Source organism: Equus przewalskii, chromosome 10 (assembly GCF_037783145.1).
Source record: "Equus przewalskii isolate Varuska chromosome 10, EquPr2, whole genome shotgun sequence".
Classification (NCBI taxonomy): domain Eukaryota; kingdom Metazoa; phylum Chordata; class Mammalia; order Perissodactyla; family Equidae; genus Equus; species Equus przewalskii.
In genome coordinates, this window is record NC_091840.1 from 8,206,298 (window position 1) to 8,221,567 (window position 15,270).

At 47.7% G+C, this 15,270-nt stretch overlaps 1 protein-coding gene across 3 annotated transcripts in view; it reads left to right on the forward strand.

Annotated features, from left to right (window-relative positions):
* The window catches only part of SDK2 (sidekick cell adhesion molecule 2), a 273,541-nt gene that overhangs the window by 168,834 nt on the left and 89,437 nt on the right, over window positions 1–15,270 (forward strand). For 2 of the 3 annotated variants that reach the window (XM_070560092.1, XM_070560093.1), the window contains exon 5: window positions 11,629–11,762. In XM_070560092.1, coding sequence (XP_070416193.1) covers window positions 11,629–11,762 — 134 coding nt within the window. Of the gene's footprint in view, window positions 1–7,018; window positions 7,081–11,628; window positions 11,763–15,270 lie in introns of those variants that run through there. The other variant, XM_070560094.1, reaches the window with a different exon arrangement.

Sequence of the window (15,270 nt, forward strand, 5' to 3'; positions counted from 1 at the left end):
TGTCCGTGTGTTTGTTTATCTTCCACATATGGGTGAAATCATTTGCTGTTTGTCTTTCTCAGTCTGGCTTATTTTGCTTGACATAATTCCCTCCAGGTCCATCCATGTCGTTGCAAATGGGACTATTTTGTCTTTTTTAATGTCTGAGTCGTATTCCATTGATCAGTCATGGGCACTTGGGTTGCTTCCACGTCTTGGCTATTGTGAATAATGCTGCAGTGAACATAGGGGTGCATAAGTCTCTTTGAATAGTTGATTTCAGGTTCTTTGGATAAATACCCAGTAGTGGGATAGCTGGGTTGTATGGTATTTCCAGTTCTAATTTTTTGAGAAATCTCCATACTGTTTTCCATAGTGGCTGCACCAGTGTGCATTCCCCCCTGCAGAGGACGTGGGTTCCCTTTTCTCCACACCCTCTCCAACATTTGTTCTTTTTCGTCTTGGTGATTATAGCCATTCTAACGGGTGTAGTAAGGTGATATCTCATTGTAGCTTTGATTTGCATTTCCTTGATTATTAGTGATGTTGAACATCTTTTCACGTGCTTGTTGGCCATCTGTATATCTTCTTTGGACAAACGTCTGTTCATATCTTCTGCCCATTTTTTGATTAGGTTATTTGTTTTTTTGTTGTTGAGTTGTATGAGTTCTTTATATATTTTGGAGATTAAGTCCTTGTCTCTGACATGTCTCTGATATGATTTACCAATATTTTCTCCAAGTTGGTGGGTTGTCTTTTCATTTTGTTCCTGGTTTCCTTTGCCTTGCAGAAGCTCTTTAGTCTGACAAAGTCTCATTTGTTTATTTTTCCTTTTGTTTCCCTTGCCCAAGTAGACAGAGCATTTGAAAAGATCCTTCTGAGACCAATTTTTCTGCCTATATTTTCTTCTAGGAGTTTTATGGTTTCACATCTTACCTTCAAATCTTTAATCCATTTTGAGTTAATTCTTGTGTATGGCCAAAGATAATGGTCTACTTTCATTCTTTTGCATGTGGCTGTCCTGTTTTCCCAATGCTATTTATTTACTTATTTATTTAATTTAAAGATTGGCACCTGACCTAAGATCTGTTGCCAATCTTATTTTTTTTTCTTCTCCTCCCCAAAGTCCCCCGGTACATAGCTGTATATTCTAGTCGTAGGTCCTTCTGGCTCTGCTACGTGGGACGTCACCTCAGCATGGCTTGATGAGCGCTGCTAGGTCCACGCCCAGGATCCGAACCAGTAAAAACCCAGTCCACCAAAGCAGAGGGTGCAACCTTAACCACTCAGCCATGGGACTGGCCCCAACACTGTTTATTGAAGAGACTTGCCATTCTCCATTGTCTTGGCTCCCTTGTCGAAGACTAGCTGTCCATAGATGTGTGGTTTTGTTTCTGGGCTTTCAATTCTGTTCCACTGATCTGTGTGTCTGTTTTTGTGGCAGTACCATGCTGTTTTGATCACTATGGCTTTGTAGTCATTTTGAAGTCAGGGTTTGCGATGCCTCCAGCTTTGTTCTTTTTTCTCAGGATTGCTTTAGCTATTCGAGGTCTTTTGTTGCCCTGTATGAATTTTAGGATTCTTTGTTCTATTTCCATGAAGAATGTCTGTGGGATTCTGATTGAGATTGCATTGAATCTGTAGATTGCTTTAGGTAGTATGGACGTTTTAACTATGTTTATTCTTCCAATCTATGTGCATGGAATGTCTTTCTATTTCTTTATGTCATCATTGTATAAGTGTTTCACCTCCTTGGCTAAATTTATTTCTAGATGTTTTATTTTTTATGTTGCTATTGTAAATGGGATTGTATTCTTGAGTTCTCTTTCTGTTAGTTCGTTATTAGAGTATAGAATTGCAACTGAGGGTCCAGCCCCGTGGCTGAGTGGTTAAGTTCGTGTGCTCTGCTTTGGTGTCCCAGGGGTTTGCTGGTTCAAATCCTGGGCACAGACATGGCACCGCTCATCAGGCCATGCTGGGGCAGCGTCCCACATGCCACAACTAGAAGGACCCACAACTAAAAATACGCAACTATGTACCAGGGGGCTTTGGGAGAAAAAGGAAAAATATAATCTTTAAAAAAAAAAAAAGAAATGCAACTGATTTTTGTAAGTTGATTTTTTTACCCTGCAACTTTGCCATAGTTTTTTATTATTTCTAATAGTTTTCTGATGGATTCTTTAGGGTTTTCTGTATATAAAATCATGTCATCTGCAAACAGTGAGCGTTTCACTTCTTCATTGCCTATTTGGATTCCTTTTATTTCTTTTTCCTGCCTAATTGCTCTGGCCAAAACCTCCAATACTATGTTGTATAAGAGTGATGAGAGTGGGCACGCTTGTCGTGTTCCTGTTCTCTGAGGGATGGCTTTCAGTTTTTCCCCATTGAGTATGATGTTGGCTGTGAGTTTGTCATATGTGGCCTTTATCATGTTGAGGTGCTTTCATTCTATACCCATTTTCTTGAGAATTTGATCATACACAGATGTTGGATGTTATCAAATGCTTTCTTTGCATTTTCTTTGCATCTATTGAGATGATCATGTAGTTTTTATTCCTCCCTTTGTTAATGTAGTGTATCACATTGATTGATTTGCAGATGTTGAACCATCCCTGTGTCCCTGGTATAAATCCCACTCGATCATGATGTATGATCCTTTTAATGTATTGCTGTATTCAGTTTGCCAATATTTTGTTGAGGATTTTTGTATCTATGTTCATCAGAGATATTGGCCTGTAATTTTCCTTCTTTGTATTGTCTTTATCTGGCTTTGGGATCAGGGTGATGTTGGCCTCATAGAATGAGTTAGGAAGTGTTCCATCTTCTTCAATTTGTTGGAATAGTTTGAGAAGATGGGCATTAAATCTTCTTTGAATGTTTGGTAGAATTCTCCAGAGAAGCCATCTGATCCTGGACTTCTGTTTTTTGTGAGTTTTTGATTACCGTTTCAATCTCTTTACTTGTGATTGGTCTATTCAGATTCTCTGTTTCTTCTTGATTCAGTTTTTGGAGGTTGTATGAGTCTAAATGTTTATCCACTTCTTCTAGATTGTCCAATTATTGGCGTATAGTTTTTCATAGTATGCTCTTATAATCCTTTGTATTTTGGAGGCATCCATTGTAATTTCTCCTCTTTCCTTCCTAATTTTTTTTATTTGAGCCTTCTCTCTTTTTTTCTTAGTGAGTCTGGCTAAGGATTGGTCAGTTTTGTTTATCTTCTCAAAGAACCAGCTCTTAGTTTCATTGATCCTTTCTACTGTTTTGTTTGTTTGTTTGTTTCTATTCCATTTATTTCTACTCTAATTACTATTTCCCTCCTTCTGTTCCTTTGGCCTTTGTTCTTCTTTTTCTAGGTCTATTAGATATAGTTTAAGATTACTTATTTGAGATTTTTCTTATTTGTTAAGGTGGGCCTGTATTGCTATGAATTTCCCTCTTAGGACCACTTTTGCTGCATCACATATGAGTTGGCATGGTGTATTTTCATTTTCATTTCTCTCCAGGTGTTTTTTGATTTCTCCTTTAATTTTTTTCATTGATCCATTGGTTGTTCAGTAGCATGTTGTTTAGGCTCCACATATTTGTGACTTTCCCAGCTTTTTTCTTGTAGTTGATATCTAGTTTCATAGCATTATGGTCAGAAAAGATGCTTGATATGATTTCAATCTTTTTAAATTTATTGAAGCTTGCCTTGTTTCCCAGCATATGGTCTATCTTTGAGAATGTTCCATGTGCACTTGAGAAGAATGTATATTCTGATGTATTTGGATGGAGAGTTCTATATCTATCTATCAAATCCATCTGGTCTAGTTTTTTAATTCCACTATTTCTTTGTTGGTTTTCTATCTGGATGACCTATCCATTAATGTAAGTGGGGTGTTAAGGTGCCCTACTATTATTGTGTTGCTGTTAAAATTCCCCTTTTAGGTCTGTTTATAATTGTTTTATGTATTTTTGTGCTCCTGTGTTAGATGCATATGTATTTGTAAGTGTTATATCCTCTTGGTGGAGTCTTTCTTTTGTCATTAAATACTATCCCTCTTTGTCTTTCACTGCCTTTTTTGTCTTGAAGTCTACTTTGTGTTATATAAATATAGCAACACCTGCTTTCTTTTGTTTGCCATTAGCTTGGAATATTGTCTTCCATCCCTTCACTCCGAGCCTGTATTTGTCTTTAGACCTGAGATGTGTTTCCTGGAGGCAGCATATTTTTGGGTCTTGTTTTTTAATCCATCCTGCCACTCTGTGTCTTTTGATTGGAGAATTCAATGCATTTACATTTAATGTGATTATTGATATATGAGGGCTTCATACTGCCATTTTATCACTTGTTTTCCAGTTGTTCTGTATTTTCCTTCTTTCTTGTCACATGTATTTCTGACTGCCAATTTATTTTAGTTATTCTCTGTGATGATTTTCTCAGTTTTCTCTTTATTTATCATTTGTGTCTCTGTTCTGATTTTTTGCTTAGTGGTTACCATGAGGTTTGGATAAAAGATCTCATAGATGAGATAGTCTGTTTTCTGATGGCCTCTTATTTCCTTAGACTAAGCTGGTTCCATCCCTCTCCTCTTCCCCATCTAAGTTCTTGTTACAACTTATTCCATTTTGTATTGTGAGTTTGTGATTAAAATGAAGTGATTATAGTTATTTTTGATGCTTTCCTTCCCTTTATCTTTAATGTTATAATTAAATGTTTGCTAACCTGTTCTGATAGAGAGCTGCAATTTCCTGATTTTGTCTGTCTATTTATCCCCTTGCTCAAGGCTTTGTAAATCCTTTCTTTTTTTTTTAAGGTCTGAGGGCCTTTTTGCTTATTTCTTGTGTGGGGGTGTGGTTCTTATGGTGATGATCTCCCTCAGCTTTTTTTAATCTGGGAAAGTCTTTATTTCTCCATCATATCTGAAGGATAATTTCGCTGGATAGAGTATTCTTGGCTGAAAGTTTTTGTCTTTCAGATGTTTGAATATATCATTCCACTCTCTTCTAGCCTGTAAAGTTTTTGCTGAGAAATCCACTGAAAGCCTGATAGGGGTTCCTTGTAAGTTATTTTCTCCTGCCTTGCTGCCCTTAATATTTTTTCTTTGTCATTGACTTTTGCCAGCTGTACTAATATATGCCTTGGAGAAGGTCTTTTTACACTGATGCAATTAGGAGTTCTATTAGCTTCATTTACATGTAATTCCAGCTCCTTCCTCAAGTTTTGGAAGTTCTCAGCTATTATTTCTTTGAACAAGCTCTCTGCTTCTTTCTCCCCCTCTTCTCCCTCTTGAATACCTATAATCCTTATGTTGCATTTTCTAATTGAGTTGGATATTTCTTGGAGAATTTCTTTATTTGTTTTTAGTCTTAGTTCTCTCTCCTCTTCCACCTGAAGCATTTCTATATCTTTGTCCTCTAAATTACTAATTCCGTCCTCCATAATATCAGCTCTGTTTTTTAAGGATTCCAGATTTTCCTGTATCTCATTCACTGTGTTTTTCATCTCCAGCATTTCTGATTGTTTTTTTTCATAGTTTCAATCTGTTTTGTGAAGAATGCCCTCTGTTCATTAGTTTTGTTCCTGATTTCTTTGAACTATCTTTCTGAGTTTTCTTGTAACTCATTGAGTTTCTTTATGATAACTATTTTGAATTCTCTGTCATTTAAGTTGTAAATTTAAGTTAAATTTCTGTGACTTCAGGATTGATTTATGGGTACTTGTCATTTTCCTTCTGGTCTGGAGTGTTAGTATACTTCTTCATGCTATTTGATGGGGTGGACTTTTGCCCTCGCATAGTGGTAGTATCAGGTCACAGATTCTACCTGCTACCACTTGAAGGGGCAGGAGCTGTGTTTTCTGAGCCTGCCATGAACACTGGCAGATGTGCCTGACCGTTGAAAGCTGTGCTGACAGGGCCTGTCTGCGCTTACCTGCTGGTCACTGTCACTCCTCACATGTAGGCACATAGGTGCTCTGGTGGGGGTCCCACACTCTGACCAGCTGGCTGAGCTGGTGTGCCAGGCAGGATTGAAGGAGGGTTGCTCTCTCTCTCACATGTGTGGTCCCATGGGCTCCCACTCTGCACTCGCCATCTGCCCACCTAGGATGCTCAGCTTGGTGGGGACACCCCCCTGATTGCTTAGCCACCTCAGTGTGGAGCGTTCCCACAGGCCAGGAGGCAACTCTGAGAATGAAGGCATTCCTGCAGAGGGCTGCCTTTCCCCTTCCCCCTCTCAGAGTTGCACACCAGCTGCCACGCAAGGTCCTGTGCCCTAGGCCACTGCCTCCCAGGAGGGTCCAGCACTCCCACCTTCAGATGCACATCTGCACAGATCTCTCAGACTCTACTGTGTGTGTGAATGTTTCTGTTGGTTTATGCATGTCCTTTTCATTATACCTTAGGGGCGAGATACTAAGGGAAGAGCTCACTCTCCCATGATGCTGACATTACTCTCTCACAAATAATTTTTTAGTATAAGTGTGTTCCAAATGCTGCATGGGCACACTTATATTAAAATTTTATTCTCTATCTCAACTTGAACTGAGTATCTTATATTTTTCTTTGCTTAATCTGGCAACCATAACTCTCTGTAGGTTAGAAAGAGACAGAGAAAAGAGGGGATTCTCAAACATTTTTGAGGTTTTAGGACCCATGCTCTAATCTATGTCCTCCTTGAGATATCTGTTTGGCGGTTCAGAGATGTCTTAACCAGATCCAACATGCAGCACAGGGACAGGGGACAGGGTCCCCAGATGTGAGGTCCAGTGCAATTCAGGGAAACTTTGATTCATGGGTCTGAGAGCTGGGGAAGGGAGAACTCACTCCCCAGCCCAGCTATCACTGCCCTGGGCTGCCCTGGGCAGAGCTGCCACCCTGTCATTTTCGAGAGCCATGCCACCTTGATGCCATGACACTGCTTCCTGCTTCGCTCTCAGAGGAGGCACTGGCCAGCCAGCATCAGAATTTTTAAAAACTCCCCGGTGATTCTGACATGCAGTCACAATTGAGAACCACTTTTCTAGAATGTATCCGTTATCTACAGACACAATAATGTCACATAAAAAGTGGTCCCAGGGACCTGAAACAGTGAGCATATATTTGCCATATGGATCGGCAGGTTGGTGATCTTGGCTGGGCGCTCACTTGTCTGGGGTTGTCTGGCTATTGCCCTATCAGATTTTCTGGGTGACTCACCTCTACTCCACACATCTCGTCCTCCAGCCAGCTAGCCCTAGCATCTTCTCCTGGCAATTGCAGGGGAGCAGGAGAAGAAGCAGAAACAGATTTTTGAAGCCTCTGCTGACATCCTGTTGGCTTAAGAAAGTCACATGGTAGAGCTCAGAATCAAGAAGCGAGGAAATTGCCTCTGCCTGTTGAGCGAGAGGACCTGCAGAGTCACATGGCACAGAGTGTGGCTACAGAGTGGGTGAAGAGTCAGGGCAGAACCCCAGGTCAGTGGGTGGACCATGCTGTGTGAGTCAGAGCATGCTCCCCTGAGGCCTAAACAAGCTTCAATAAAACCGGCAGAGCATGGTGAAAGTTAACACTGATTCTGAGGTTAATTATAGAAAGGGAATGCTCTGCCACACGGGTGCTGAGACAGGTAGATGAGTCCTCACCCCTTCCTAACTCCTTTTTCCAAGATTATCTCACATGTCCTAGGTGTATCAATGATGGCATCCTGCAAGCCAATCAGTTGATAGTCGCTACCTGGAATACTGTGTTGAGAAGGATTCTGAAGCTTCACCCAGACTCAGTGGAAAGAGGGCCATGATAGATTGGCGATGTCTCCCGTGGCTGTGCCAACGGGGCATGTAGGCCTTTATCCACTATGTTTGCTGCAGTAGATGAAACCTTTCTCCAACCTCACTTCCATCATCCCTTTCCTAACGCCTCTCTACCTCCTTTTTTCATTCCTGATCTCCGCCTCCCTCTTTTTATTCCCAGCAGCCTCTGGCACCAGGACAGAGCAGTCTTGGCATGCACACATGCACACCTTCACGGTCACACCCACTGCTTCCTGCCCTCTCCATCACTCTTACCAAACACGGACTAGAGCACCATGGTGATTTTGTCCAGCAATTGCAGTGAATTAATATTCATAATGAGAGGAAAGGCCCCTGGAAGCAAATTCTCTGGTGTCTGTTTGCCAGAGATACATATCTGATGAGCGGTATCAGCCGGAGGGGTGCGCGGGGCGCTGACAGTGTGCACTATCTACAGAGGGCCGCTCTCCCTGCTGGGGCAGCGATGACGATTACAATGCCTCGCCCATTCCCTGGTGCTTATTGTTGAAAAGGAGACAAGATTCTTAACCATGACACATGCTGGGGGCTTTGGGCAGGTTCTCAGACGGTTTATTTTATTCTTAATTAAATTATCAATTGTGCCCCCAAGGAGTCGAGAAAAAAGGGCTGGCTTAATAGGATTGTGGCCGGAAGGTGGGATGGGAGCTGGGCCAGTCAGAGAGGCAGGAAAGACCTAGTAAATTGAAACCAGAGAATTATGGCTGAACAATATAACCCAGCCCTCACCTGAGCCCTGATGTCCACGCCCCTCAAGAATTCTCCTGCCAGCTTCTTTCCGTGGAGGTGTATCTGGGGGCAGCAGGCTGGAAGCCTCCTGGGTGCCAGGAACAGCTTTGTGCACTTTGGAAGTGAGGTACGGCCCTGTTCCAGAACCATCTATCAAGGGGATGGTCATCCTGCCGAAGGCTGTAAGCCTAGGGACCTCAGCCACCTGCTGAGGGCAGAGGGAGGACGGGTCATAAGGCCATCAGCACTTTGCAATCCCTCTGCCCCTGTTCCACTCCACGCTCGGGACTCGAACCCAGGCCCTGTGGGCCCCGGTGCAGAGTACTGTCCTCTCGTGCTAGTCGAGGCAGTGCCAGCTGCAGTAACAGACAGACCCCCAAATCCCAGGACTCAGCACATAGAAGTGCATTTCTTGCTCAAAGTCCCCCCATGGGCGAGGGGTGGGAGGGGGCCTCTCCTCCACAGTCATTCAGGGACCCTGGCTGTGGGAGCTCTGCCGTCACCAGCACTGGGCTTCCACGTTGCCCTGCACTGACGGGGGCGGGGGGGGGGGGGCGGGGCAAGAACGTGGGCATCGTGCAGGGGTTCTTGTGGTCTCAGCCTAGCAGTGGGGCACATCCCTTCCTCCGTATCCCCCGGCTCAGCCGCACTGCCCCATCTGGATACAAGGGGGCTGGGAAGGGCGGCCTCCAACTTCTCAACAACTACGGTACAGATCTTCCTCAGCTTACGACGGGCTTACGTCCTGGTAAACCTGCATATCACCAGCCTGAGAAAAGATCAAAATTCAAACTTTGAAGCACAGTTTCTACTGAATGCTTATCGCTTTAGCACTATCGTAAAGTCAAAAAATTACAAGTCGAATCATCGTAAGTCAGGGACCGTCTGTACTCCGTGGAAGGGGCTCCCGAAACTGAGGTGGACACTGACCATCTCTGCCACCTCGACACGCCATCCCACCTAGGACAGGATCTCTCCGTCGTGGCCCCGTCAACATTCAGGGCCTCATTCACTGTGCGGGCTGTCCCATGCACGGAGGATGCTCAGCAGCATCCCTGGCCTCTGCCACCAGTTGCTTTTAGCACCCCCACAACTGTGACAGCCAAAGGTTGCCCAGACATTGCCAAATGTCCCCTGGAGGGCATAGCCAGCCCTGGTTGAGAACCCCTGACCTGGAAGTCTCTACCATAATATAGACGAGATATAGCTAAAGGAGAGGACGGGGCTGGGGAGAGTCTTCCTGCTCTAGGAGAGAAGGAACTGGAGGTGGGAGCCGCCTTCTCTGGAGGCCACGAGGGGGCTCATGCGATGCAGGTGAGCCGGAGAGTGGGACCAGGCCCTGCCCAGCGCACCCACCCATCGAAGGCTTCCTTCAACCTGCTCACATGATGCCCTGGCAACGGGAGTGGCTGGGGAAGCGGGAACCGCGTGGTCCAAGTGCAGTGCTGAGCATCAGATTGGCCGTGACGTTGGCCCATGTGCCAGGTGAGGGCCGTGTGAGAGGGAGGGGGACAGCCTCAGGCCCCGGTGGGGAAAGAACAGAAGGAGCGACAGGAATCAGACTCTCCCACGCTCCGAGCTGGAAGGAACCCTCGCAAGCATCTGCTTCTGCCCCTTGCACAGAGGAGGAAACTGAGGCCTGGCAAGGAGGAGGTGACATGCTCCTTAGAGGCTGGGGCGGAGCTCCATCCCAGAGCTCACCCCCTGCCCCGCCCAGAGCCCAGCCTCCCTGCCCCCAACCCTCGCCCACCCCTGCAAGCTACACTCAAGGGCAAGGGTCCCTGCAGGAGACACTCACGTGGGGAAATGGTCACCATCCTTGTCCCAGTTTTGCCACTTTTAAAATATTTTAGCTTGGCTCTGTTGCACCTCCCATCACCCCACTAACTGGTAGTTAAAAGAGGTCTTCAAAAAGAAAAAGGCCATCTTAGGGTACCCAAGAGTTGGGGCAGGAGGTCTTTGCCTTCCGACATCTCGGAGCTCCACTGACGGTGTGAGACTCAACACATGAACCCCCAAAACCAAGAGAGAGGGGACCGCAGCATACCCTGGCTGGGAGAGGCGTTAGTGGGGATGTTTATTTGAGAGCGTGTTTAAAACTCTGTAACATTCACCTAATGGGAAAATTTGAAAAGAATTCAACTGGATTTGTCCTTGTTAAACTAACATTAAGGATGTTGAACAGCTGTCTCGGGCACATCACATTAAAATCCGGAGATAGACTTGACAAACTAATGGTTTTGCTTGTCACTGGGAGAACGGGTGAAGGGAGGAGCCGGGCAGAGTGGCCCAGGCAGCGCTCCCGGCTCTGTTTCACCCACATCGAGTTAGGTCCCCGGCTGCCCCCCTGGACCAGCCCCTCTTCTCTGCCTGCACACCTGGGTGCTGGGGGCTCCATGAGGGGATCTCAGCAGAGGGAGCCAGTTTAGAAGTAAACAGCCCCTGTCTGCACCCCCACTGCCCGGCCAGCCTCTTTTCCTCCTCTCAGTCAGCCCAGACAATGCCACTTTTGTTGACTGGCTTCAGGGAGATGGAAATTGATACCCTAAGAAGGGGTTGGAGGGAGATGTGACCCCAGGAGTCTGTGTTCCGTCAACCTGTGGCCTTTGAATCAACCTAAACAAATTTAGGATTAGGTGAAGGCACTGGTTCTGGAATGGTCCTGCTCATTTCTAAATTCATTATCATCACTCATCATTCACTCATTCATTCATTCATTCATTCCAAGACATTTTTTCAGTGTCTGGATGCTGCTGATGCAGAGATAACCACACACAGCCGTTGATGCTATGACAGGGAAAAGGGCAGAATCCCGCAGGAGCTCAGACCCCTAGTGCAGGCTTGGGGTGGGGGCAGGAAGCTTCACACGGACAGTGGTCTCAGCGCTCTGGGCATGTGCTGTATTTGGGTCTGACCCCCAGTGCTGGCAGTGTGCTGGATTCTCTACAAACTGCACATGGCTGGAGTTTAGGCAGTAAATGGTTTTGGGAGTGTGCTGGAGGAGGGGCTCCGAGAGGCGGCTGCGGGGGGAGGTCTGGTCCAGCCACATGCTTCAGGTCCCTGTTGCACCCATCGCTGGATGCTCAGAGCCCCTGAGGCCCCTGTCAGAGGAGTCCTTTTCCTCTTCCCAGAGCCATCACCCTGGAGAACACCCTTGTCATCCTGTCAACGGTGGCTCCCGACGCAGGCCGCTACTACGTGCAGGCTGTTAATGACAAGAATGGGGACAACAAGACCAGCCAGCCCATCACGCTCGCGGTGGAGAGTAAGTAAGCGGCAGGGCCTGGGACCGAGTGCGGAGCGCATCATTAAATCTTGGGAATGGGGCTCCAGGGGGTCACTGGGAAGATGGAATGGCGGTGGAGGGGGAGGCGGGGGAGGAGACCTCCTGAAGAGGAGGAGACGCAGCTGGGGTGAGTGTGAGGGCAGAGGCAAGTCTGAGATTCTGCATCAGGAGAGGGGATGCCAGCCTGGTTGTTAGCGGGGCCACCGGAGACCTGGGGAGAGCGTGGATGTAGGAGAGAGCGTGTGCCTGTGTGGGTTACAGCTGCCCCTCGGGCTCAAGTGCTGAAGGGAGAGTATGCCAGGAGATGGGAAGTTTTTAAAGAAACACACCAACTGCCTCTGCTCAGCTGGCATATAAAAAGCGCTGCTTCCACTCAGAGCCAGGACGTCCTTTCTGATGGGCACACGGCTCTCTGCCCAGGCGCCCACCTAAACGTGCCCCTCTGCCCATCCCCTGAGACCACCCCGTGCCCTGCAAGAGAGAGGCAAAGCCCTCCCAGTGGCAGAAGGTAGCAAATTTAAAGGGTGACTCCTTGGGTTTCCTACGGCAAAGAGGTATTTGTCCCCCCGAGACTGAAGGCAGGTTTCTGAGCCATGATGGAAACGCTGGGGATGCCCACCCTGCCTGGTTCTCCTGGCCAGGCCGGCCCCTCCCTCCGTGCTCCATCCCTGGGATAGAGCGGGTGGGTGGGGTGGTTCCGGCAGCAGGCGCAGGCTGGGAATCACGGAGCACGTGAGATGAGGCCAGAGCCTCCCGCAGCAGCCGAGCAACCACACAAGCTGGGGGAGCCAGATGTTCACATCCCTCCACATCTGTACAACTCCTGCTCCAAAAGCAAGTCTCATTTATCATCCATGGTCGAGTTGGGACGCACCCACCGGCAGCAAATGAGGATTCAGGTCAGCACAGAACCTTCCTGTCTCCTTCCTCCGGTCCCAGCCTCTGTCTGACGTTGCCCGAAGGGCCCAGAACATTCCTCAGCCCCTACCATGCCCATTCCTATGAGCACCAGCAGAACAGTTTCTCATTTCTGCAGAGTTCTCTCCCTCCCCACCCCAGGCTCCAGTCTGCCGAGAGAGAGACCTGGGTACAGGGAGGAGCGTTCCATATTGGATACTGACCTATCACGGGTAAACGTATAACCTCTGACATTGACCTGGGCCAGGGTCTCAGTGTAGTCTCGGCAGCCTGGGGTCCAGCCCATTGCCTGGGGCTGCGATTTCTGTAGGAAAAGAAGTTTAATCATTGAAGGGAGATGCTTCTCCCCACGTAGTTTTCACTGATCAGACTACCTGGAGTCTAATGGAATCCAGTCATTTGGTAACAGGCCATGTTCACGGTCCGAGTCAAGGCCAGACATCTTCCTGAGTGACTCAGTTTACCCTGAGAGCAGAGTTTGGAGCCTCCCACTCTGTACTCCTACCCCAGCACCTAACTTGCTCATGGGAGTAAATCAGCTTCTCTCCCGGCCCACTGTGGGGTCCATTCATTCTCTGCTCCATGTCAATCCCCCCAACCCTGACCGGCCAGGGGTGGCAGGCAGGGCCCCCGACCCCCACGTCTGCCCCGGTCCCCCTCGGCTGCCTGTTTCTGCCACTCCATCACCCTCGCCTCCTGCTCTCACGCGCTGATTTGTACTGGATTGAGAACAGAATCAGCTGATTTTCAGCTAATTTCTTCTCCCACGAGCGACTGCACTCCAAAACCCTGTGCCTGTCATGACACAAATCCCCCAGCCTGCCTGTCTGCCAGCCGATTCAGCAGGAGCAATTGCCACTTCACCTGCCACCGGCCCCATCTCCCCTTGTCTGACTCCCGAGCCTCGCTCCTCCCCCCTCCTCCCTCCTCTTTTCTTAGCGGCCTCCTGGGAGACACCTATGCTCTTCAGTAATGGAGAAGGAGAGAGCAAGGCCAGTGACCCTGAGAGTTGCCCCCTGCCCGGGTATCACCCTGGTGACCTCACTCGGACTGTCACAGCTCTTGAAAAGTCCACACCTGGGTGGTGGCCCCACACCCAGGGATCAGAGTTGCACTGTCTAATCGAAATATACTGGGAGCCGCATAAGTAATTTGAAATTTGCTAGTAGCCCCATTTTTAAAAAAGGAAAAAGAAACAGGTGAAATTAATTTTATTGATATATTTTATTTAACCTAACATAGCCAAAATATTGCCATTTTAACATACACTCAAAATAGAAAGATACTAATGAAACACTTTACATTATTTTTTTTTTGTACCAAGTCTTCGAAATCCATGTGTATTTTCCCCTTACGGTGCCTCTCAATTTGGATGCTAACTTTTTATCTGAAATATGTGATCTGTATTTAGATTTCATAAAATTTACAGCTGAGAAGGTAGAGTCCCAGGCCCAAATTGTTCCACACATACTTAAAAAAGTGTTCTAATAACTGATTTGGAGATCTGTTTTTAATTAAATGTAAATTAGATATAATTAAATCCCATTAAATCAAAGGGCACCAGCCACGTTTCCAGAGCTCAGAGCCACCTGTGGCTCGTGGCCCCTGTGTTGGAGGGGGCAGTCCAAGCTCGTGGGCGGCTGGAATCTGCCCAGGAGGGGAGCAGCTCACCTCACCACCCCACCACTCATTTGACCTGTGGCCCAGTGAGTCACATGGTCCCGGGGCCTCAGTTTTCACATCTGTAATGTGATGCCAATGGCACAGCGTGGTTGAAGGACTAAATGAGGTGACTCCGGGAGAATGGGTCACGGTGGGTGTTCTCCTTGTGCCTGTTATCAAAATCGTCCCGGGGCAGCAGGATCTGACTTTGCCCGTCTGGGGAGCCCCATGCTCCTTCCAGCCCCGAGCACGTCAGGAACCCCCATGGAAGACGCCACTCCTCCTGGCTCTGGTTTGTGTGTGACTTTCCTGGCTTGACCTTTGAGGCCCTGTTCACCCCACTGTCCAGAGCACTAATAAGGCAGATGTCCGGCGTTCCGTCCCTCAGCTCAGCCAGGCTGTCCCCTCACCCTAGCCGGTCATCGGAGACCCGGGAGCAAGGAGATGGCTCGGCACAGCCTTCGCCAGCAGAGAACACTTGACTGGAAGGCGTGCCTGCTGAGGGCGAGTCCCTGCCGCCCCTCGGCCTCTCTGACACCCCCAGTCTGCCCCGAGTGTCCCCCATGGCCCTCCCCTCACACCAAGAGCCTCCGTTTCCAGCGCTCCCGTGTGCTGGGCGCCATCCAGGCACCTGCGGGAATCGCCAGGTCCATCTGTATGACAGGCACTGGAGGCAGGTCATTATTGTCATCCGCAAGTCACAGATGAGAGCACGGAGGAAGCAGAAGCCGCAGAGGTGAAGCAAGTTAGTTCCCAGTGACATTTGCTAGTAACTGCTAACGGACACACCAGGCAGGGGACCGGGTCTCCTGGCCACAAACCTGCAGCCTTAGACGCTCCCCAGATCCTCTCGGGCCCAGCCTTGCGCAGTCTCATGGGAAACTCCCTCTGCCAGACACTGAAAGGC